Source organism: Vitis vinifera, chromosome 16 (assembly GCF_030704535.1).
Source record: "Vitis vinifera cultivar Pinot Noir 40024 chromosome 16, ASM3070453v1".
In the NCBI taxonomy this organism is placed as follows: domain Eukaryota; kingdom Viridiplantae; phylum Streptophyta; class Magnoliopsida; order Vitales; family Vitaceae; genus Vitis; species Vitis vinifera.
Genome location: NC_081820.1, coordinates 20,923,364 through 20,946,412, shown reverse-complemented (window position 1 = coordinate 20,946,412; position 23,049 = coordinate 20,923,364). Strand labels below are relative to the sequence as shown.

Here is a 23,049-nt window from a genome sequence, read left to right as displayed (position 1 = left end):
TTTTTCCTTCAAATTTACTTTTCATCTCCTTCCCCATCATACATTGTATTTAAACCACTCGTATTTTAATACTAATAATTCTAATTTCTTTCCAATTTGTAAATGATTTTTCTACATCTAAATAGATTTTCAACCGAAATCTCCTAATTTATGATCCGGATTATGAGAAGAAGCTTCTAAATTTCTACATCCAAATAGATTCTCAAGTGAAATCTTCTAATTAATGATCCTGATTATGAGAAGAAGCTTCTAAATTGAATCAATTATTTTTAATTATATAAATATATTTTAAAGTCATGAGTATATATTTTTATAAAACGAAATATTGTAAAATCCAATAAATAAAATATTCTATTTTTTTTTAAACTTAGGTATTAGTTACTTTTGAGGGGATTAATGCCATTTTTTTTTTCTTACTTTGAATGGTTGTGATTTATGAAATATAAATTTATGTTTAATTTATAGATGAAGCAGAGCGAGGACAATTTCGAATCAGGGGATGTGGAGATCTTTGACCTTTTTAAGCCTGACACGGCATTATTTTCTTGGAAACTAGTGGATGAGAAACAGCCAAACAAAAAAAATTCCCACCACCCAAACAGACCCTGAAAGTCCGTCTCCGTGTGCGACCTTTTTCAGAAATAATCAGGCGGCCCGAAGATCAGGGTGATCATGTCTGCACGTTGGACACGTGGACTAGTTTAACACGTAGAGGATCATCAGTGGTCCTGGTTACTGTTCGAGTTATGATTCGAGGAGTACGTTGTGCAATGGTGTGAGTATATACACCCAAGATTTTCTCATGAATTACCTCGATTGCCACGCAAAGGATTAGGTCTTGGTTTGGTGGGGTGTGGACCCTCCCATTGGTTGCATTACAAAAAGAGTTTCAGAGGTCCGTAGACCAATCATATTGTGCCACGTCATTAAACTATGGGCTCCTTTTGCAACTACACAAGATCTTTGTTGTAGAAAACTTTTATTCAAAAAATAATAATAAGAAAAATTGTATAATTGATTGAAGAATATTTGAATTACTAATATCATCTAAATCATGAGTTTTGAAAAGTAAAGTTAAAGAGTTATTTATTATGAGAAAACTTTTTAAAAAAAATTACGGAAATATATATATAATAAAAAATATTTTTAAATTTAGAAAATACAATTTGGCAAACTTCCGAATACATTTTTTTTCAAAATTTATATATTATTTTAAGTTGGTGTTCGAGTTAGAAAATAAGTTAACAGGAATAAGAATAATAATTTAAAATAGGGAGGGCAAAACAAGAAAAGTTTGAAAGAAAGTTACAAGGAAAATAAAATGTTAGAAAAATTAAGAGAAAAGAAAAAGCAAAAAAAAATTAAAAAAATAAATTTAAATTTGATAAATTATTTTTATATATCATTTCAATTTTGTTTACTTATATTAACTTTTTTATACGAAGATTAAATAATTTTAAAAAATATAAAAAAAAATTATAAGTTTAATTATATTTAACTTTTTTTTTATATAGTAAAATCAAATATGAGAAAATTGTTTTTTTAAATAACTTTTTCTTTGTTTAGTACTTTTATGAATCAATCATAGCCTTAAATAGTCTTATAATAATTAAAGATATGTTTGATAACTATTTTTTAAAATAGGATTATGCTCTTCATAACAGAAAAACTAAAAAAACATGTTTAACAACCAAATATGGTTGTTTTCACTAGTTCTTGTGATGATTTAATAATGGTTAAAAATAAAATATTTAATATAAAAATTATTTTTAAAATATGCCTAAAAATATTAAAAAATTAAAAATATTTTAAGTTTTCAAACATATTTTTATTTTACAAAATATCAATTAGAGATGTGTTTCGAAAACGGTTACTAAGCAAGCCCTAAGGTTTTCTTATAATCTAGAGGGGAAAATATCAAACCTCTCGGGTTGAGATTTTTTTTTTCCTCAAATTTCAGGCCCTGAAAATTACTTTGATAATTTTTATATTATACAAAAAAAAATATGGTTTTCATATTTAAGCTCTTAAATAAAATTTTGCTCTAAAAATAGTGGAGAATTTTTTCCCATAATTTTTTTTTTTTAATTCCAAGAGCCAATATTATTTTTCTTAAAAGTAGATTAAAATTTCAAAAAAAAAAAAGCATCATGTTTTTCCATGACAATAATCCCACATTAACCAGAATTAAAAGTGGCTTATGCATTCCATCATTTTGATTTGGAACAAAAAAATTATTAAATTTAAATACGTGGCCAACATACTCATACAATTGACAAATTTTGTTAAAATTGAAATTACAATCTTTATAAAACACTATGATTATAGGAATTATTCACAAAAAAAATAATAATAATTAAATTAGTGGGTTGTGAGACAACCCAATGAAGAATTAAAGAACAAATTTTTATATAATTAATTAATTAAAATAATAAAAAATTGCAACCGGGTATTATAGAAATAGTCTTAAGGATTGCTTCATTTTCTTCCTCAAAGCAATATCAATTTGGTGAGAATTTTTCTGAAAGCAAAAGACTATCATTTTCTATGGCTTAAAAAAAAATGGAAGCAATACAAAATTGGAGAGGGTTACCTTGAGTGTAAGGTGGGCAACTTGCCCTTTTATTCCTTCGTCTTTTTGCAATTTATTATTATTATAGGTCTATTATTGACAATATGAATGCGACTCCAAATCCGTTTGCATCTTAGGATTTTGGAATATCCACCCTTTTTTTAAGTATGTGGTGTGGAATCATTATAATCACAATCACTAAAATTAATTTTATTATATTATTAAAAAAGGTTGTTCTCGTTCATCAGCCGGAGAAAAATATCTAAGAAGAAAACAATTTTTATTATATTAGAGATTTGATAACTGTTAAGAAGCATGATATACATATCGAACCTCAATCCTTTAAGTTTAAGCTTTAAAAAAAATTAATAGTTCAATATAATATTAAAACTTGATTTGACGAGGGGTTTTTGTGTTCAAGTCGTCTCTCTCAATTTCATTTAAATACAATTTTATCTATCTTTCCATATGTGGTCTCCATTTTCTCCTGCGTCCAAATTTTGTTTCTCTTTATATACTAGGGGAAATGTGTGAGTACATACTTTAATTTTTTTTATAGTGAAACCACATATAAGAAAAACATTTTTTTAATATTTTTTTCTTTTCTTAATATTATCTCTCTATATGCGGGTCTCCATTTCATTTGAATCTAAATTATGTTTATCTTTTCATGATCTTTATTTCCCCTGAATCCAAATTTTGTTTCTCTTTATTTGCACGTAGGAGCCTTAATTTTTTTTAATAGTAAAACCATATATATATAAGGAAAACATTATTTTAAAAAAAATACATTTCAAGAATATCCCGACAAAGCGATAAAAACATTCATCTATATTCCAAGTTATACAAGACCATATTTTCCATGAAAAACATGTACCATAGAAAGAGAATCATTTGTCAAAATAAGAAAATGGAACATTTGAATGTGTCATTAAAGTTGAATTATTGTTCTTCCTACGTCATTTGGGTGAAGTGCAGTCGAACCATTGCAATAGTGCAATGAATTAGTTCCTTCCAAGTGCTACGTAACATGCATTGACAAAAATAAAGAAGAAAAAAAATGTGTCCAACATGGTCATCACTCATTAGCAACCGCTGTACTATTGTTATAAATTAAATAATATTACTTTTATAGAATTCAATCTCCATCACCTTTGGACACCTGGGTGGCAAACAATTTATTAATCAATTTGTTGGAGTTGTTGCCATCACTACTCACATCAATTCTACCTATAAGTTTATTCTATTACAACAAAATATTAAAGATTCTTCGTATTGCTTATTCTTTATTTTATATATATATCCTAATAAAAAATATCATCATAAATAATTATTAAGGTTTGACCGGTTTGTGAATTGTTTTTAAAACAGTTTTATGCTATCTAAAATAAAAAATACAGAATAAAAATTATTTTTTTATTTTTTGCTCTTAAGATGTTTTTAGAGAACATCTTTTTAATTATTTTTTATTATTTTCATTTGTTTTTTTAATGTCATTTTAAGAAATAATTATATAAACATGTAGAATAATTAAAAATAATATACTAAGTATAAAATTTATTTTTAAAATATATTTAAAAATATTAAAAACAGGTTAAAAAGCATTTTCGGCTTCCAAATAGATTTTTGTTCTTCATAAATTAAAAAACGGTTTTCAAAAACTGTTTTTTAAAATTATTTTTGAAAACAATTACCAATAAACCCTTATGTGGACCCTGCATTTCGGCTCATGCGTTTCCCACTCGATGGCGAGCTCAATTTTTATTTTGAAAAATGATTTAATTGATTAAGAAAAATGATTTGGAGTCGCCACTTATTTTTGTTTTATTTTTAAAAGGGTAAATAAAATAAGAAAGAAAAATCCTAAGTGTGATTCCTTATTTTGGAAAAGGTGATTTGCGAAAAACCGGATCGGGTTCGGAGGTCAGGTTACTTATCGGGAAGGTACGGTACAGACCGTAGCACCCTTTTAAGTCCCTAAAGATGGGTCTCTACTAATAAAATGAAGCAATCATGACAATTGATGAGGGAATCAATGAATACTCAGAATAAATCATGCACATGTGGAAATCATAACATGCGTAGACACTAATCAGAGTGAAAGTGGGTACGTACCTAGGCAGTGAGCCACCATGCGCTATCAAGAAGGAAGGTTAGTGCTCAATTAAGAAACAATAGCATACATATCAAAAAGCAGGATAAATCAATTATGTATGATAATCAAGTCACTCAGTCAGTCAATCAATTGATCAGTCACATATGTGGGGCTCCCACCAAAGCCCGTTTACTATTGGGTGAATTAGTTTCACAAATTCTTTCACTAAGAATTATGAAAATAAATTCACACTTGTTTTAAAACATTTTAAAATCATGGAAGTTGTTAAAGTTACATACCGAGAAGAAAATGGTTGCAAAATTTATTGAAAATGAGATCTTGGGAACCTCAAGAAAATGCTCTAAGGATGAAGAAAAAAGTGGAACGTCGGCCGGACAAAATTCCGAATGCGAGATATCTGGGGAAGGTTGAACGTTGGCCGGACAGAATTCCGGATGTGAGATATCCGGAGAAGGTGGAACGTCAGGCAGGCAAAATTCCGGATGTGAGATATTCGAGTAAGGTAGAACGTCGACCGGACAGAATTCCAGATGTGAGGCATCCAGGTGGAATGTCGGTGGAGAAGAATTCCGGATGTGAAGCATCCGGGTGGAATGTTGGCGGGGAAGAATTTCGAATGTGAGACATCCGGATAAGGTAGAACGTTGGTCGGACAGAATTCCGGATGTGAGACATCCGGGTGGAATGTCGACGGAGAAGAATTTCGGATGTGAGGCGTCCGAGTGGAATGTCGGCGGAAAAGAATTCCGGATGTGAGACATCCAGATAAAGTAGAACGTGGTTATGAGTAGCATGAAGGATAGGTATGGGTTGTATGGATATGGGGGCTTAGATGAGTGGTTTTAATGGGTATGTGAAGGAGTGAAGGATGACATGCACCCGTGAGACTCCATGTAAGCGAGGAGGGAGGGAAAAGAAAGAAAAAGAAGAGAGGAGGTTTTTTTTTCTGAAGGGAAGGGAGGACAGCATTGAGGGAGAGAGAGTAGTTTTTCTAAGAGTTTTGAGAAAAAAAAAAGTATTGGTTGAACTAGAGGAAGAAACTAAGAACAGGGGAGCATAGAGTTGCTGGGAAGAGTCCATTGATTGATGCATGACATGAGGCTTAGATGTATTCATTTTGCTCCAATTACTTGTACTCTGTTTTGTCGTTTTCCCCTGTTACTGCCTCTGGCGCTGGTTCAGATGCTATATGCAAAAACAGTATAGTAGGAGAAGATGGTTTGACGATGGTTTCCTGAGATGGGAATTTCCAGCACATTATAGACTTGAAGTCTTGTGATAAAGTTAAAGAGTTGTGAACGTGGCATCGCTCATTCCACCCGGACATCTCACATCCGGAATTCTTTCCCGCTGACATTCCACCCGGACATCTCACATCCAGAATTCTTCCCCGCCGACATTCCACCCGGGTATCTCACATCCGGAATTCTTCCCCGCCGACATTCCACCCAGACATGTCACATCCGGAATTCTTCCCCGCCGACATTCCACCCGGGTTTCTCACACCAGAAATTCTTCTCTGCCGTCATTCCACCTGGATATCTCACATCCGGAATTCTGTCCGGTCAACGTTCCACCTTCTCCGGATATCTCACATCCGGAATTTTGTCTGGCCGACGTTCAACCTTCCCCGGATATCTCGCATCCGGAATTCTGTCTGGCCGACATTTTACATTTTTCTTCATCCTTAGAGCATTTTCTTGAGGTTCCCAAGATCTCATTTTCAATAAATTTTGATGTCATTTTCCTTTCTGGCATGCAACCTTCATAACTCCCATGATTTTAAATTGTTTTGAAATAAGCAAAAGTCAAATTCTGTAATTCCAAATGATGGAATTTATGGAATTAATTCATGCAAAAATAAACAGGTTTTGGTGGGGGCCCCACATATGTGTTTTATGATTGATTGATTGATTGATTGATTGATTGATTGAATTACCATGCGTGATTGATTTTATTCTGCTCTATGACATGCTCGAAATTATTCCTTAATTGTGCACTAACCTCATTTTTTGATAAGCTTATTGTGGCTCGTCGCCCAGGTACATATCTATTCTCATTCTGGTATTTCTGTATGCATGCTTTGATTCTCATATGTGCATGATAGTTCCGGGTATTCATTGATTTCCTCATCAATTGTCATGTCAGCTTCATTTTATTAGTAGAGACCCGACTTTAGGGACTTAGAGGGGTGCTACGATCCTTATCATACCTTCCCGATAAGTAACTTGACCCCCGAACCCGATCCAGTTTTTCGTAGACCACCTTTTTCAAACTAAGGAGTCACACTTAGGGTTTTTCTTTCTTATTTTGTTTACCCTTTAAAAATAAAACAAAAATAAGTAGCGACTCCAAGTCATTTTTTTAACCAATTAAATCATTTTTCAAAATAAAAATCGAGCTCTCCATCGAGTGGGGAACGCATGAGCAGAAATGCGGGGTCCACACCTTAATTTTTGAATCCTTAAATTTGGTTAAATGTGGCTAAGAGTGCACACTAGAAGAGTAAAAAATATTTCCAAGTATTTGCTTCTTAGGGCTAAATGAATGAAAATAGAGTGTTTTCTAATTTCTTTGTTTTTTTATATTGTTTTAAAAAATAATTATTTATAAATGAAAAATAATCAAAAATAAAATATTACAGTTAAAAATTATTTTTAAGAAATATTTAAAAATATAGAAAATAAATGGATTATATTTCATTGCCTGATAAGCTTTTGTACTAAAAAAGAAACATGACAATTATTTAAGAAAAAGAGATTTCTAAATTTAGATTTATTCATACATTAAATAAAATTGATTATATATATATATATATACCAAATGAGTCAAAAATAAACAATATTAAAGAAATATGAATGAAGGGGGTAGAGATGACATGGCTTACACGTCTAGAATCCACTGAGATGATTAATGGTTGCTGGCAATCAATACAATTTTGAATATAATATCATCAATGATGTCTTTGTAATCACAGTTATGGTGGATGTGCCTTGGACTCAAGTGCATGTCCCCACATCTAATTGAATCTGCAATCTCACCTCCAAAGCAATTACAAACTCAATCATTTTTTATCATTCTTCTTCCCAACCTACAATTCACACAAACCTGCTGCTAAACAACTATCCTCCACCAAGGACAGAGCTGTAACTTGGATGGGTTTGACGGGTTAGCAGGCTAAACCCTAATATAGGCTAAACCCACCGTACTAAGAGACTCAGTAATCTTCCTTCACAACTTGGTGGTCCTGATGGAAAAAAAAAGTGGGGTAGATGTGGGATGGGGTTAGGGTGATGGGATATGCAGGGATGGATTTTTAAGTTGGACCTACCAAACCAGAACCGACTTGAATCCCTTGGGGCATTAATAACTGAGGTTTAATGGGATGATGGGAGAGAGAGAGTGAAGGTGTGTGGGCTTTGTGACCTAGTAATGGCTTCCAACCTACAATCAACAAAAGAAAGCAATGATCTTAGTATGTATGGGGGCCAGAGGACAGAGTGAGGTTGATGGTGTAAAGGGTCATGTTGGATTTCCAATACCTTTTATGGCATTCAAAAATGATTTCTATCACCATGTTTGTCAACTGTCAAGTAAAGTGGGTATTGCAAAACCGGCCCACGGTTCATGGTTGGGTTGAATGATCAGTTTCATGCATTTACTGGTTACTACTAGAGTAAGCAAACACTTCAGAATGAGAACATTGCGTAGCTGCCATGAAATACTTGAAGCTCATTGAAGATCAAGACCAAACAGTGACAATTTAGAGTCCAGGAATGATGATTAAGCTCGTTGGGTTACAGCCCGACTCAAGCCCTATAAGGAACAGACTGGTCCCTAGGCCTCATTTGTGGTCCACAACCCATCGGGCCAACCCGGGCTACCGCTCATGGGGGTGTCGATAAAAGTTTGCCAAAAGGAGGGGCCAGCTTGCTATTACAGTTCTTTTAGATTTTTTGAAAAATATGATAGTTGACATAAAGAAGGGAGAGAAATTTGACGACGATGATTATGACATAGTACTCCACAAAAGCCTCTTTAGAAACCTTAACCTAGGCAATGGTGAACCTTCCAACATACAATCGAATTACTCAATGCTAATGGCCCTTAAAGAAAAAGTTCGATGGAACCTCTGCTACTAGATTGAGCTCGTCAACCCTCACGTTTGACACCTATTAGATGTGTTCATCAAACTATGAATCAGCATTTAAAATGATGTCAATTATGATTCAGAAACTGAAAACATCTGGAAATAATCTCACTGATGAGCAACAAGTCCAAGTTGGAATTCGTTTCCTTCCCAACTCGTGAGAGCATATGACGATCGATATGACACAACAAGAACATTAAAACGTTTGATGACATAGCATCATCAAGAACTCAAAGCCAGGCACTTGGAAGCTACAAGAGCAAATAGCTCGCCCACACAGTAGAGGGAAGCTCGTGCAAGGGCTTCAATAGAGCTATTTAGAAGGAAAAGAGTAAGGAACCAGAGGTTGTTAAGACTAAGAACACTAAGCACAATGGGAAAAAGGAAAAAAGCAAAGTTGGTAGGCATGTTTAACTGTGGCAAGGAAGGAAACTTGGCTTATGATTATACTAACCCAAAGTAGGTACACCCAAACTAAGATTCTCATGGTATTTATTTCTAATCATGTCTTAGCAACTCATATTAGATTGCGTATTCAGGAGCAACCAAACATGTAGTGAGCGTTCGAGTTGACTTGGTAGAATATCATTGAGTAAAGTACTGGTTGGAACCCAGAAATTTGGTGAGTGCAGTATACTTACCAACTACAATTGTGAGGTGATCACACTCTATTGCTCCATAATGCAAATAGACGAAACTTATTGTCAGTTATAAATTCCTTAGACTAGGCTTTTGGTTCATCTTTAAGGAAAACTATGTTAAATTGTTTTTACTTTTTAGGAATAATTTTGGTTTATCAACTCAATTCCCCCGACACTAGGAAGCTTACAATGTGTGTGGGTGAGCTGTCTGTGGTCCTTTCCTTTTCTCCTTGTTAGAGGTGTATTGGATCTTGCCTTGCTCCTCCAGGGATGGCTAATTAGGTATGACAGATTTGTTGGTAAGGGTAGAAAGGTGTGACAGATGGCTCCTGCATACTTCTGTGTGATAAAGAGTTACACCCCTTTTATATGCATAATCATTTGCCTATACAAAAGATAGAAATAAACTCACCTGAGAAACCAAAATTTAAGATCTTCCAACCAAATAATCGTAAAAGACAAGGAAAATGAAAAAAAATAAAATACATAAAAATAAATCTTCCAGCCAGGAATGAAACATTTCACTTATACTATAACTCCAATTACAAACCCTGTTTAGCCCTTCAGCTTTAGAAAGCAAATGTTATAACTGAATAAGCATACCACCAGTGTTGCAATCGAAACTTGGGAGAGATCATTACAAAGCTTTAACACTAAAGTAATTGAGATGCATGCAATGCCAACCTTGATCTCAAAAGGGAGTCCAACTTATTAAGGCAAATGCAAACTAAAAACATACAAGACTTGGGAGATAAATGATGATTCTACTTGTTCAATCTAAAGAGGGTTTAGTTATGAAGGTATATTTATTCCAGAAAACTGATCATTTCTGTCCATACTTCTAACTTCTAAAGCCCCCATAGATGCATAGTTCAAAGCTCATTCTCCGAGTTTTGAATGCCTGCTATGAGATTTCTGATCTATTTCATTGCTAAACTACTTAAAGGTTCAGTATCTAGAATAGTAGAATCAATCAATAAAATTAAAACTACTCAAAAGATTCAATGTGTGGAATAATGTATGTATTCTCTTTTCAGCATATGCTTTGCCATCAAAATGTCAAGTTCATCTGAATTTGATCAAGTTATCTGACAAATCTTACAGAAATACATGGGAAGCTTGCCTGAGCATTACCACTTCAACAGATCTGGGATTTCTTGCTTAACTTCAACTCCCTTAGATCAGTAAAATTTCTCTGTTGAACTTCTTTGGCATTGATACAAAAAGTAATGGCAAAAATGGGTTGGACAAAATTCTGTTAACTCCGCATCAAAACTCAACTTCATCTCGAACTTGAAACAGTATTCAACTTTGCGAAGAACAAATCCAAGGCATTCAATGTCTTCATAATAAACCAATTCTCATTCAGGTGCTTTGACCATTTAAGGAAATACCCAATTGTCCACTTGCATTCATACATTCTTAATAAGCATGGTCAAATTCCTCTTCCACGAGCCTCACAATAATTAAGCAATCCAAGTCACATACTTCTTCAGGAGACCCAAGTGTTAGACAGTGTGTTGGGTGGTTCTCCCCCATGGTGATGCTTCAATGCAAAAGGGCAACAAATGATGACAACCACCAAGATCCACAATCAAATCTCAGCATCTACTGTTTCCTCACATTTGTTATCCTCATCTGAAAAATCAGAACCAGCATCACTATCCAAATTCAAGTCTGAATCTCGTCCTCTCTCACCATCTTGCCTAAAATTGTTTTCATCCACAAAACCTTCAAATCGACTCTCAACATAATCACTTTGAATCCTCACCATTTCATCATCTTCCCTGTCCCTTCTATAGTTAACCAATTCCCTATCCACATTTGCTTTCCTAGGACTCAACAAGACCAACTCGGCCAACTTTCTCCTGGCCAAATACAAATCATTTGGCTCTATCAATTCACCCTTCTTATATGCCTCCCGAAGAAAAACTGTATGAAGCTTCCCAAAATTCCCTCTAGTTGAAATATAAAATATTCCCTGATGCTGAAGAAGAAACTCCTTAAGCTTCTTTGGCAAGTTCATTGCTTGCCGAAAATGAGCAATCCTCTCCAAAGAAATCTTCTTCTCCACAGTCAAAGACAACAATTCATGAATCGTTGCAATGGCCCTCTTCTCCATCCGCTTCTGTGCCTCCAATGACCTCAAATCATACCCAGACACATCCTCATATGGAGACCAATATGGAATCCGTTGCCATTTCCACACTGCAATTCTATAATACTTACCAATCTTAAACCCTGGTGGAAAATTCACAATAAATGAAAACCTTATATCCTCGGCATCAATCCCTTTTTCCCTATACTCCTTCTCCCGAAGCTTCTCAATTGCACACACAGCTAAAGTCGGGTCACTCTCAACAATCTCAATGTACTTATTTCTAGTTTCCTTGGCATCAAACAATCGAAAAAACTGGGGGTTCTTGAGAATTACCGAATACTCAAAGTCATCAGGAAGACCCAATTCGCGCCGAGCAATTCGGATGTGTTCCAGCCTAAGCCGACCCGTGTTCGACATCATTAGAAGCTTTCGGAGGCGAGTGACGGCGTCGGGAATTTGGTCATTGAGAGCCCGATTTTCTTGTTCGATTTGGAGGTGGGCTTTGCGGGTAAGGCGGCAATAGAGGATACGTCGAACTGGGTGTTCATATATCTCAAAAACATGAGGGAATTTGAGGATGAATGCACCAGCTTCGTGTTGTTTGAAGTCGAGGCGACGAGCGAGGGTGTCCAGGCGAGAGACTGGGAGGGTTTGATGGGGTTGGCAGAGAAAGAGGTCTTGGAATTTGAGGATTTTGCGAAGCTTCTTCTCGACTTCCATGTAGTTGTCATAGCCGTGATCGCGAACACGCTGGAGCTTCTTGGGAATGGAGGTGGATTGCGACATGGGTCTCGTCCAAGTGAGGCTTCGGATAAGAAACGACACCGATTTGAGGGGGTTGATCGGTGAAGAGTAGAAGATTGGCATTTTGTGAAATGAGTTTCCCGGGTTTAGGGTTTTGGCGATGATGATCTTTACAGGGGAGTGCAGGATAATGTAAATCCCAGAAATACAGTGGAGGTGATTGAAATTTTCAGTAATTTCGGGGCTTCAATGGAAATTTGCTAACCAGCGGTGTTGTGGTCGTGGGCTGGACTGGGCTGGGCCGGGCCGGGAAATGAGCTTGGGCCCAGGACTGATGACCTAAAACATAACCCATTTTTGACATAAATACCTCAATTTGGCATGAGTTGAAGGTACCGAAACCTAAATGAGCACATTACTATTTATTTATTTATTTATTATTAATTATATTATATATTGCTTTACTCAAATGCGAACAAACATAAAATTATGAGAAAAATTCTAATTTTTATCATATTTCACTTATATTAATGAGTTTATCATTTTTATTTAATTGTTAAAGTATTTTTTATAGTTGAAATTTGAGTTTATGTATAACTGTTTATGCTAAATTAAAAAATGATTTATTTTATTATTTTAAAATATTTAACAATTAATCTCTTGTTTTATAATATAATTTATATTACATAATTTTAAATTAATTATTTATTATTTTATTTGATAAGCATCGGTAACCCGTGGGAACCCAATTTTCTAGGGGTTAAGTGTGGGTTAGAAATTTGCAACCTTACATCGGATTAGTTTGACTTTGACATAGGTCTAATTAATTGATAAATGTATTTAATGTGGGTTAAACTTCTAACTTGTTCAAATTTCAACCCTAATTTATATGAAAGATTTTTTTATGAAAGATATTTTAATTGTATAAATTTTTTAGTGTTATCATTTGTTTTGCCTTTGTGTCGGTCATTGAAGGTAGGGGTGACAATTCATATTAGTGAGTCGAATTTGTATCATTAATGCTTAGATATTTTATTATATAGCTCAATCCAAACTCGACACAAATAATAATTATGTAAAAAACATAAATTCAAATACTATCTAATTATTAACAGGTAAAAGGTCCTGTAACTCATTTAATAATCAAATTCTCCTATTTAATAATCAAATTAAGTCTTATATATATCAATATTATTTATTGTCTCAACTAAACATGTTTATGACTCATTTGAAGTATTTATTTAAAAACAAATTAAATTTAACATAAGTCAAATATGGATTAAATGGTTTAAAAATATAGTTAGATTAACAACGAGATTATCAAATAGGTTAATTTGGGTTAGATTACAAATTGAGTAAAAAATTACTTATTTATTAAACAATTTATATAGATTAACACGGATTTGATTCAAATTCATTTATACTTAACTCAAACCCGCAAAAAGCGTATGGAGTTCATGTTATATTGACGAATCGTATCAAGCTGTCACCTCTAATTGGAGCCGTTTTTTTATCCTTCTTCTCGTTTTCTTTTTTTGGTTTTTAACAAAATTAAAGGGCGTTTTCAAATAATTGAGAATAATTTTCATATAATTAACTAATAAATATACAGAGTAATACATAAACATTAACGGTAAAATAAACAATGAAATAGTCATTAAATATCCAAAAATAAGAAGGAAATCAATCTATTCATGGTACATTATCTCACATGAAAGAGCACATGTAAAATCTTGTCATCGCCTCCTCCAAGACTTGGGAATAGATTCCCATTCTCTATGAGATACCTGAAAAAAAACCAACTCCTACAAGTGAGAAAGCAAAGACATTACATAGTAATAACTTAAATCGGAAAATTCTAAGATACCTAATCGATATCTACTGAATATGCAAATCCCGTTGTATAAAAATACAAATAATGAAACTAAGATACAAAAGAATTGACGTGATACAAACAATAAGATCAAGATACAGAACAATATGACCAAACTTACTACAAAGCAATTAGACCTAAACGTCCGATGGGACCTTTAAAAGACAAAAGCGAGCAATTTAAGATCTCAATCCAAATTCGAAACATAAATTAATGCCAAATATTTAGTCTCTATAACTGCCCAAAAAAGAACCTCAACATCCCTAATCATAATGGAGTTCAAAACTAGTCTATCTGCAAATAAAATAGAAATTATCCCAAATAGCACAAATGAAACTAAGATTTAAATATGTTCTTCCCAAGTAAAAGAGAGAAATCATCCCACACCACAAAAGAGCACTGAGAGCTGAGCCAAGCTAGGGGGCATGGCTGAGTTACTGTCCTTTGCATGCTCCTAACTTCAACCCGTCCCCAGATATCCAAAACCACATTGTCTACATATCAAGCAAAGCCCTCACAAGTAGCTCAAAAACTCCTCGTTTCAATATTTCCACCCTCTTCATTTTCCTCATTCTACAGTTCTATACCCTTTAGTCTATGCTCCTATATTTAAAAAAAGAATGGAAAAAAAAAGGCGGTATTGAGGAGGGAAAGGAAAGGTTGATACCACCAACCCTGCTGCTTATGCTGAAGAAACTGCAGATTTGATCTTGTTGATTGTGCAGGACAGAAGACTGTTCACGGTCTCAACCGACTCCACATTGAGTTTGGCCATTGGAAGGCTGTTCACCAATATCTGGAATGCAACTGTCAGTAGTGACCCTGAGCCTTTGTTGCTGCTACCTCTGGCCAGTTTCCCACTCCAATCATCTCCATAACCAGAAGAACCATCTGGAACAATTGCAAATCCTGATGGCAAGAGAGCCACGAAGCTTGAATCCCCACCAGTCATCACCGCACGCATTGATGCTACATCAAGAGGAGCGTAGACTATAAGTGAGCCCGATGCATCTGCCCATGTCTCTTGCAGTATCAGCATTGTGTTGTCATTCTGGTTTCTAGCCTGCAAAGACATGTGAAAAAGAAAGAACAACATGAACAAACATCTAAAAGTAACGAGCCATGGGAATTGTAGATTCTCAAATGGTAGTTGCTAACTCACATTAGGGCGAAGAAGAGAAACACAGTTGCTACTTGTTTGGCCCTTTGGAATATGAATCATCTCTTGCATTGGCCCACCATTGGATAAAATGTCCCACTTGCTCCTCTGTCTCTCATCTCTCAAGAAGTTAAATAACTGTTGATGCATTATAGGCATCCATACAGAGGTTGCAGCACTCAAGATGACTCCAGGAGGCTCACCAGGAATATTCATACTTTTCCGGGTCATGACCTTGACATCCTCCCCAAGACTAGCAACATGGAGCTTGTTCCACATCCGAACAGTTGAAGCACAAACCCCAGCACAGAAGTTATCCCTCATTCGGTTTGTCAGTTGTAGCAGACTTCTCCTACCAGCTTGTGTCAGCACTGCCATTCATGGACATAGATAGTATCATCTAATCATATAAATTGCCATTTTTGCAAGGGAAATGAAAACGTGATGTGGCAATAGGTCTAGAAAGAGACCTGGATGATCTTCGCAGGGGACGGTTGATGACAAAAGGATTGCAATGCTCTCACACTGCCTCTGTAAGGTGGCAAGCCATCTCAGTGCGCCAAACCCCAATCCAGAGCTCAGTAAGGATCGGTAGAGATAGTGGACGGCACTCTCATCATATTCTGAATGTTCTATCCAGGTAACCTGCATTTCGCCCATTAGAATTAGAATATGCTAACATGCTATTATGTATCCAGAATCATTGTAATTCATTTATTGTAAGAACAAATTTAGGGTTTATTTGGGAAGCCAAGAAGTCCTATTAAACAAATACACAGCATCCGTTTCCCCCAACTATAAACTGCATTGTCATCAAGCAAGGAACAAAACACTTCCCATACGATTAGAAAACATTGCAATCATAAAAACTTCGAACTTGGCTGGCCCATTGTTTTAGTGCATTTCATATTTTTCATGGTAATATGAAAACTAATAGCAAGATGATGAGATTATCCTGACAGATGAGAACCCAATAAATAGACAAGAACAAGTGACAATTGCAAGTAAATAATCTGTATTAGTAATTTACCCTAGTGTAACCATTTGAAAGATCTTGCACGACACAGCCAGAAGGAAGTCGTCGGCAGTTAACAAATGAATTTATGCTCGCACCATCTAGAGCAGTGTCGATGGACACATCAACCACAGCCCATAATCCTTCCCCATGTTGCTTGCAAAACCGGAGAAACTTCACTTGCCGGACCGGTACCAATGGTGAAAGAACTTGCAACTCAGCATGCATCTGCAAAATAATACATTCATGATTTCGGCCCAGCAGCTGGGAAATACAAAATAGAGATGATGGATAAAAAACAAACCAGTTGCAGAGCACCATGCCTAGTTCTTCCAATACCACTTGATAGCACATCAGTTGTAGAAGCTTTAGCAATCACACATGGGAACATTTGTGCCCATCGACTCTATTCAAAGGAAGCCAAATAATACAACTAAGCAAACACAAAACCACTAGTATTGCACCATCTCAAAACTCAACAGTCCATATAATCAAGAAACTAAGACAAACACTAGCAATGCAAAAATCACAAATTGATTTAGCCAATGAAATCAAGATACAAGGCATCTAATGGCAAATATAGGATGTAATAAAAGCTTGCACAACTATAACCTCAACCTCAAAAACCAACCAAGGTTTTGTCATGAATGATAAGTTGAGTAAAGATGAAAATTGTAAAAAAGATGAAGCGTTTTATCTCAAATAAATGATATAAATCATAGATAGATTGTTATAACAACCAAATAAATTGAACAGTAATCATTAAGAGCTATCAAATAGCTTACCCCATCCATCAATGTCTCTACAAGAGCTAAACTGTTGATCATTACCATACCAGTCTCTCTTGAAGCCTCAGTTACAAAGCCGGAGGGCTTCAGGCCAATACAAGGAGAAAATGTCCTCATGTACTCTACAGGGTTCAATGTTTCCTTTCCTCCATCCAAGCTTGTCATCCAAATGGGACTATCAGCCTGAGCCAACCGAAGCAATTCATCCATAGCAGTCACTGCAAGCTCCACAAACACAGAGCTGTTAAAGGGCTTTTCGACACCCATCATGCCTGGCCTAGTAAGAGGCCCCATTGGTAAGGGAGTGCCCCCCGAGTTTAAACCACCAAACCCATTTCCCGCTACCTCAAGTTCCAAATTTGAGCTTGGTCTTGGTAGAGCAATGGGACTCGCCAAAGGTGTGACAGGCCTGCCCAAGAACTTCTCTGCTAGGCCACAGATCCGACTTAGTTCATCCCTTAACTGGGCATTCTCAACCCTTAGTTGATTCTCTTCAATAGTTATGTTGCCAAGCATTGCCACACCACCACAGTGGTTGCATATTGGGTTCCTCACAGCATCCTTAATTGCAACATTCTCAACCCGAAGCTTGTCATTTTCTTGTCTAAGCATTACATTCTCATGGCGCTCCAACTGGTTCTGGTTGAAGTGATTGACATTCAATTCCTCTGCTCAACAGACAAAATCCACAAGTACGAAAGGAAAACTGAAACACCAACTTACCTTCATCTGGGTTCGCCGGTTCTGAAACCAGAACTTCACTTGTCTAGGCTCCAAGTTGAGCTTCCTACTGAGGTCCAACCTTTGTTTCTCGTCAGGATGAGGCCATTCCTTGAAGCAACTATCACAACAAAGAAATATTACTCCCATTAACAAAATTCATCAATGTTAGCCTCCATTTGGTTGCCACAAAAAATAAACTTTTTTGGTTTCTTCTAATCCACACAAGAATGAAAAACCTTACATATTCAAACAAATGAGGCATTTAGCTCAATAAATAAAGGAAAAACTGATTGCAAAATCATACGTTTCAAGCTCATTAATTTGCTCTTGAGTATGTCGATGGTATTTCAGTTTCTTGGCCGGCCTCTCAAGTACCAAGGTTTCTTGCTCATCCTCCAATCCACCATCTAAGTTCCCACTTCCAGACATGCTCTCATACCCATCTTCATTGATCCTCCCCATAACACTTGGATCGAAATTTTCTTCCACTGGAATCCTTCCCTCCACCAGAACTCTTTCCTCCACTGGAACCCTTTCTTCTAAATGAAACCTTTCCTCCACAGGAACCCTTTTCACTGGAACCAGTTGCTCCACTGGAACCTTTTCCTCCACTAAAACTCTTCCATCCACTGGAACCCTTTCATGTTGATCCTCCATGTTACTCCGCTGGATAATATCACACATTAAAGATACAAACATTAAGCGCAAAATCAGTCATAGGTATATCAATAGTATTCCCTTTGGTCGCTGAGAAAAAGATCAAAGGAATTAAAGTTGGAAATACTAATAGTCTGCTGCACTTCCCTTACTACCATTTCTGCAAAATCCAAACAGGACCCTTGTGCACAATATCACAATCAAAATATACATATTGACAACAAAATCAGTGAGCAACCTCCCGTTTGGTTGCTGAGAAACTACAAGAAATTAAATTTCGAACTATTAATGGACCCTGGTGAACAAGATCACATTATAGTACACGTAATGGCAACAAAAGAATCATGAAGCAAAAACAAAGTAACTTCCAATTCCGTTGCTGACAAAATAAAAGAAATTTAACTGGGAATTTTTAAAAGTTTCCACTTCTTTTGCCACCATTTCTCGACACCCAAACAGGACACTGGTGAACAATATCACATTAATACTAAGAACAAAATCGATCATATGCAACAACAAGGTAAAAACATGTCATTTGGTTGCTGAGAAAATAAAAGAAACATTCAAAATCATGATAGCTTGTATTTCTTTTCCTACCTTTTCAAACAGGACCCTTGTCCAGAAATTTTAGAGAGAGAGGGAGATGAAGCATGTAGAGCTAAACACAGGCTTGAGAGGTGCCTGAGAGATGGTGGTGGCCGTGGTCATGCCCGTGAAAGAGTATCATCCACCACTCTTGCACCACCAATACCGATGAATCCACCAAAACTGACTAAAAATGGGAAAACCCTTTCTCTCTCCAACTTCCCTCTTCCACTCTCTCTACACGCTTTCAGTCATCCTCCCTTTGACCTCATCATCACTGCCCAGATTCAGCCACTTCCTCCAAACCCCACATAACCCATTTTAAGGGAAGGAGAGAAGAGAAAATACACTATCTCTCTCTCAAAACCTAGAAAAGCAAAAACCCTAGAACATCATCACAGAAGACTCATCATTACAAACTCTGGAGTTTTTTCCGTGGTAAGGTCATGTTTCTGAGCAGAAACCCAGAAAGGAGAAAACGAAGAAAGGCATTGGAGTTGACCATGAACGAGCAAAGCGAAGAAAAAGAAAAGGGGAGAATCCGAAACGCTACATTCACACTGTAGGTGGACTTCTGGATACGTTCCATTGTCAGAGAAAAAAAAAATCTTCGCTTTCACACTTTCCCGGAAAAATGGAAGCCAAAAGTATTGTACGGGGAGAAAGGTCAAACCTTTCTCTTCCACAGTCCCAATCAAAGTAAACATCCTTGTGTCACATACAGAAAAAGATAGAGAAACAGATCATATATTTTCAGATTTTTCTTCCATGGAAACTTTGGGATCTGCAGAGAGAGACAGATGTAAACTTCAACCCAATTTAATATTACAAAATTTCATCTTTTGAAGATGAAAAACCTTCTTATTATTGAACTTTATTAAAATAATTTTATAAAAATAAGAATAATTTTTAAATTTATATTTCAAAATTTCTTATTTTTAAATTACTTTTAAATTATTCCTAATAAAATTTATATAAATCATAAGTCTTAAACATATAGTACAAATATAATATTAATGTGTGAATTTAAAAATATAGAAGAATATTGAATTTATTTCAAATGATTTTGTGGTAATAATTAATAAAAAGCTTCAAGAAAGGATTTTCCAATAGGTTATCTTTGGAAAAGAAAAAAATAATAATGAAGAGGGTATTTTAGGTATTTAAAAAAATTTAGGTGGCTATATAAAGTGATTAGTGGGTGTAAATATATATTTTTTTTTTAGAAAATTAATAAAAAAAATCATTTTTTTTTACTTTTCAAAATATAGATAAATAACATTAAAATATTTAAGAATTTGTCCAAACCCTAAAAAATTATATCCCACCTTCAAATCTTATATTTTTTTAACTATTAAAAAACTTGTCTTAAAAGCTTTCAACTTTTAAAGAAAAATGATATGATTTATTGTTGAATAATTAGATTTAATAATTATTTTAAAAGATTTATCATTTCCCAAAAAATGGTAATAATAATAGTAATAAATTTTATCCTCGAAAAAAGAGGCTTCGGACATTTGTCTTATAACCTCAATTGTTGTAAATTTTTAGGTAACATAACAATGAACTTTTTTTAATAGAAAATTTGTTATTTTATAGAGAATTTTTATGGAAAACTTTATTATCTTGTGACAAATCCTTTTATAAAAATAATTAAACATAAAAAATGTATTTTTTTTATGAAAAGAATCATGAAAATTCCAATCAAAATTTAGATGTAATAATTATTCTAAAAAATGTATTTTTTTATAGGAAAAAAAATCACAATAATAATGAACTAGATCTAAATAAAAGGTCAAGATAGTCAAAAAAATTTAAGGATTGGGTTCTTGCATGTTCCTAATAAGATAAGTTTGAAATTTAAATAAAGAAGTTCCGAATACGGCCTTATTCTACTCCCATTATATATAAAATTTAATTTCAAAAATTAATTTAGTTTAATATTTATTTTCCTATTTTTAATATATATATATATATATATATATATATATATATATATAATAAAACATTTTTAAAATAAGTTATAAAAAATTATAATATTTTAATTAATATATTTATTTTAATATAATTAACAAATTTTCAAAATAAAAAATTAAAATGAGGTAGGATGGAGTGAATATAAAAAGTTTTCATACCCTTCTACCCCGTTTAATGTTTTTAATGAGACATGGATGAGAAATATTTTGAATAAACATGACAAAGTTGGAATGGGATTCACGCGTCTCAAACCCCCTCCGTTGTCATCCTTACAAAAAAAATTTAGTTTTATAAATCTTTAAAATGGACTATATAAAATGAAAATTTTAAATTTGACAAGTTTTGTTATACAAGATCAGTGATCTTATAATAAAAAAAACCATAGAAAATGTTATTATAATCATGAAAAAAAATGAACAATTAAATCAAATAGTAACGCTATGATCAAAGTTGATCAAACAAACAGATAATTGAGCAATAAAAAATCTAATAAGAAAATATTTAAAACAAATTTGTCATGTCATTATGTGTAAGCATCAAACACACCAATGAGTAGATCAGATAAGATAACTCATTTAAAGCAAGCTTTATCATTTTCCAAAACAAAAAAATTATACCTGGAAGATGATGGGGGAAGCTGGCTTAAGAAAACACTAGTGGAAAGTGTTTTTCCAACACACTTTCTGTCGACCCTGCAGAGAAACGAAACGAAACCTTAAAACAAAACGTCTGGCCTTCTGATTTTTGTTTTTGTTTTTGTTTTCTCGCAGCAAAAATCATTGGCAAATCCACTCTCAAAATCTGCTTTCTCGCAACAAAAATGGAAAATCAGAACTGAGGAAATTGGAGAGGAAAATGGTGTGCTTTATATAGAGAAGGTGGTGGCGTGAGGGGGGCCCACACAAAATCCCAAAACACCTGTCCTAAATTTTTATCTTCACGCGCCCCCAGCGTGTGGACCAACGCATGGGAGCCCCCCCTGGTGCTTTGCTGAGAGTCTGAGACCACGGATTCCATCTCCCTTTCCAAGTCGTTGAGCCTGTAATCAAAACATGACACCTCAGAAAATGTCAGTCGGACCCACACGTTTCCGAATTTTTTTTAAGAATACGTCGGGTCAGTTTAGTAATTTCCCAATGTGGTACAGGGGATTCTGAAAAATCCAGAAAGGGTCTTGCAGGATCCGAAGTGGGATTTGGGCACATCCTCTGTTTCCTACGTGTAACGTCTCTAAATCCTGCAGTCCTTGTCAGCATTATCAATTAAAACAGTAGGTGTTACTCACAAAAAATAAAAAAGGAATAATCAATATGTTTTTTTTCTTTTTTTTAAAGTATATTATGTCAACCCTCCACCATTTATTTCAAAGTTCACAATATTTATTTTCTAAATTATTCTTTTAATTTAAGTCAAAATTTTAAATTAAATGTATCAAAAAATCAATTTAAGTGGGATTTAATCATATTTATTCATCACCCAAGACTACTCACTTTTTGGGTCAAGTTTGATGTTTTTTTTTTGAATTTTCATATTAAGAATGAAAATAAATATTATTCATATTTATTTAAATATAAATAAATTTTAGGTACCTTTAGACAGTAAAATTAAACATTTATCGAAAAAATATCTTTAGGTATTAATTTAATAATTATACAGACATTTCAAATTATATTTATATCTTATCGTGATATAAGACTTAAAGTGTGTTTGATAGTATTTTTATTTGAAATGTTTTTAATAAAAGTGTTTTCACTATAAATGGTTTTAAGAAAATCACTTATCAAATGTTTATTAAAAAAAACATTATAAATAATTTTTAAACTTTTTTAAAAAAATTTCTAAATCTTATTAAAACACCTAATTTTTTTTTCTAAAAATACTTTTTTATGCTATAAGTGTTTTCTAAAAACGTTGTCCAACATACTCTTAAAAGATAGAAAATGTTATG

General features: G+C 34.3%; 2 protein-coding genes across 8 annotated transcripts; both read right to left on the bottom strand.

Moving 5' to 3' along the window:
* Positions 1-10,486: 10,486 nt before the first annotated feature.
* LOC100245174 (protein ROOT PRIMORDIUM DEFECTIVE 1) lies at positions 10,487-12,557 on the bottom strand. Its single transcript, XM_002274021.5, has one exon. It carries the CDS (start codon positions 12,445-12,447, stop codon positions 11,074-11,076), a length of 1,374 nt encoding a protein of 457 aa, XP_002274057.2. The 5' UTR covers positions 12,448-12,557; the 3' UTR covers positions 10,487-11,073.
* A 1,328-nt stretch (positions 12,558-13,885) lies between these two features.
* On the bottom strand, positions 13,886-21,937 carry LOC100267477 (homeobox-leucine zipper protein ANTHOCYANINLESS 2). 7 transcript variants are annotated; one of them, XM_059733746.1, is made up of 10 exons: positions 21,719-21,937; positions 18,187-18,548; positions 17,883-18,000; positions 17,157-17,798; positions 16,676-16,777; positions 16,387-16,599; positions 15,827-16,001; positions 15,360-15,727; positions 14,865-15,260; positions 13,886-14,111 (listed from the first exon to the last, which is right to left on the bottom strand). In XM_059733746.1, the coding sequence occupies exons 2-9, from the start codon at positions 18,537-18,539 to the stop codon at positions 14,880-14,882; spliced, it is 2,352 nt and encodes a 783-aa protein (XP_059589729.1). In that variant the 5' UTR covers positions 18,540-18,548; positions 21,719-21,937; the 3' UTR covers positions 13,886-14,111; positions 14,865-14,879. The 7 variants fall into 7 exon arrangements, with proteins under 7 accessions (XP_059589729.1, XP_059589730.1, XP_019081403.2 ...); XM_059733747.1 differs by having other exon boundaries at positions 17,157-17,792; XM_019225858.2 differs by lacking the exon at positions 21,719-21,937 and adding an exon at positions 19,137-19,917 and having other exon boundaries at positions 14,872-15,260.
* Positions 21,938-23,049: the final 1,112 nt, after the last annotated feature.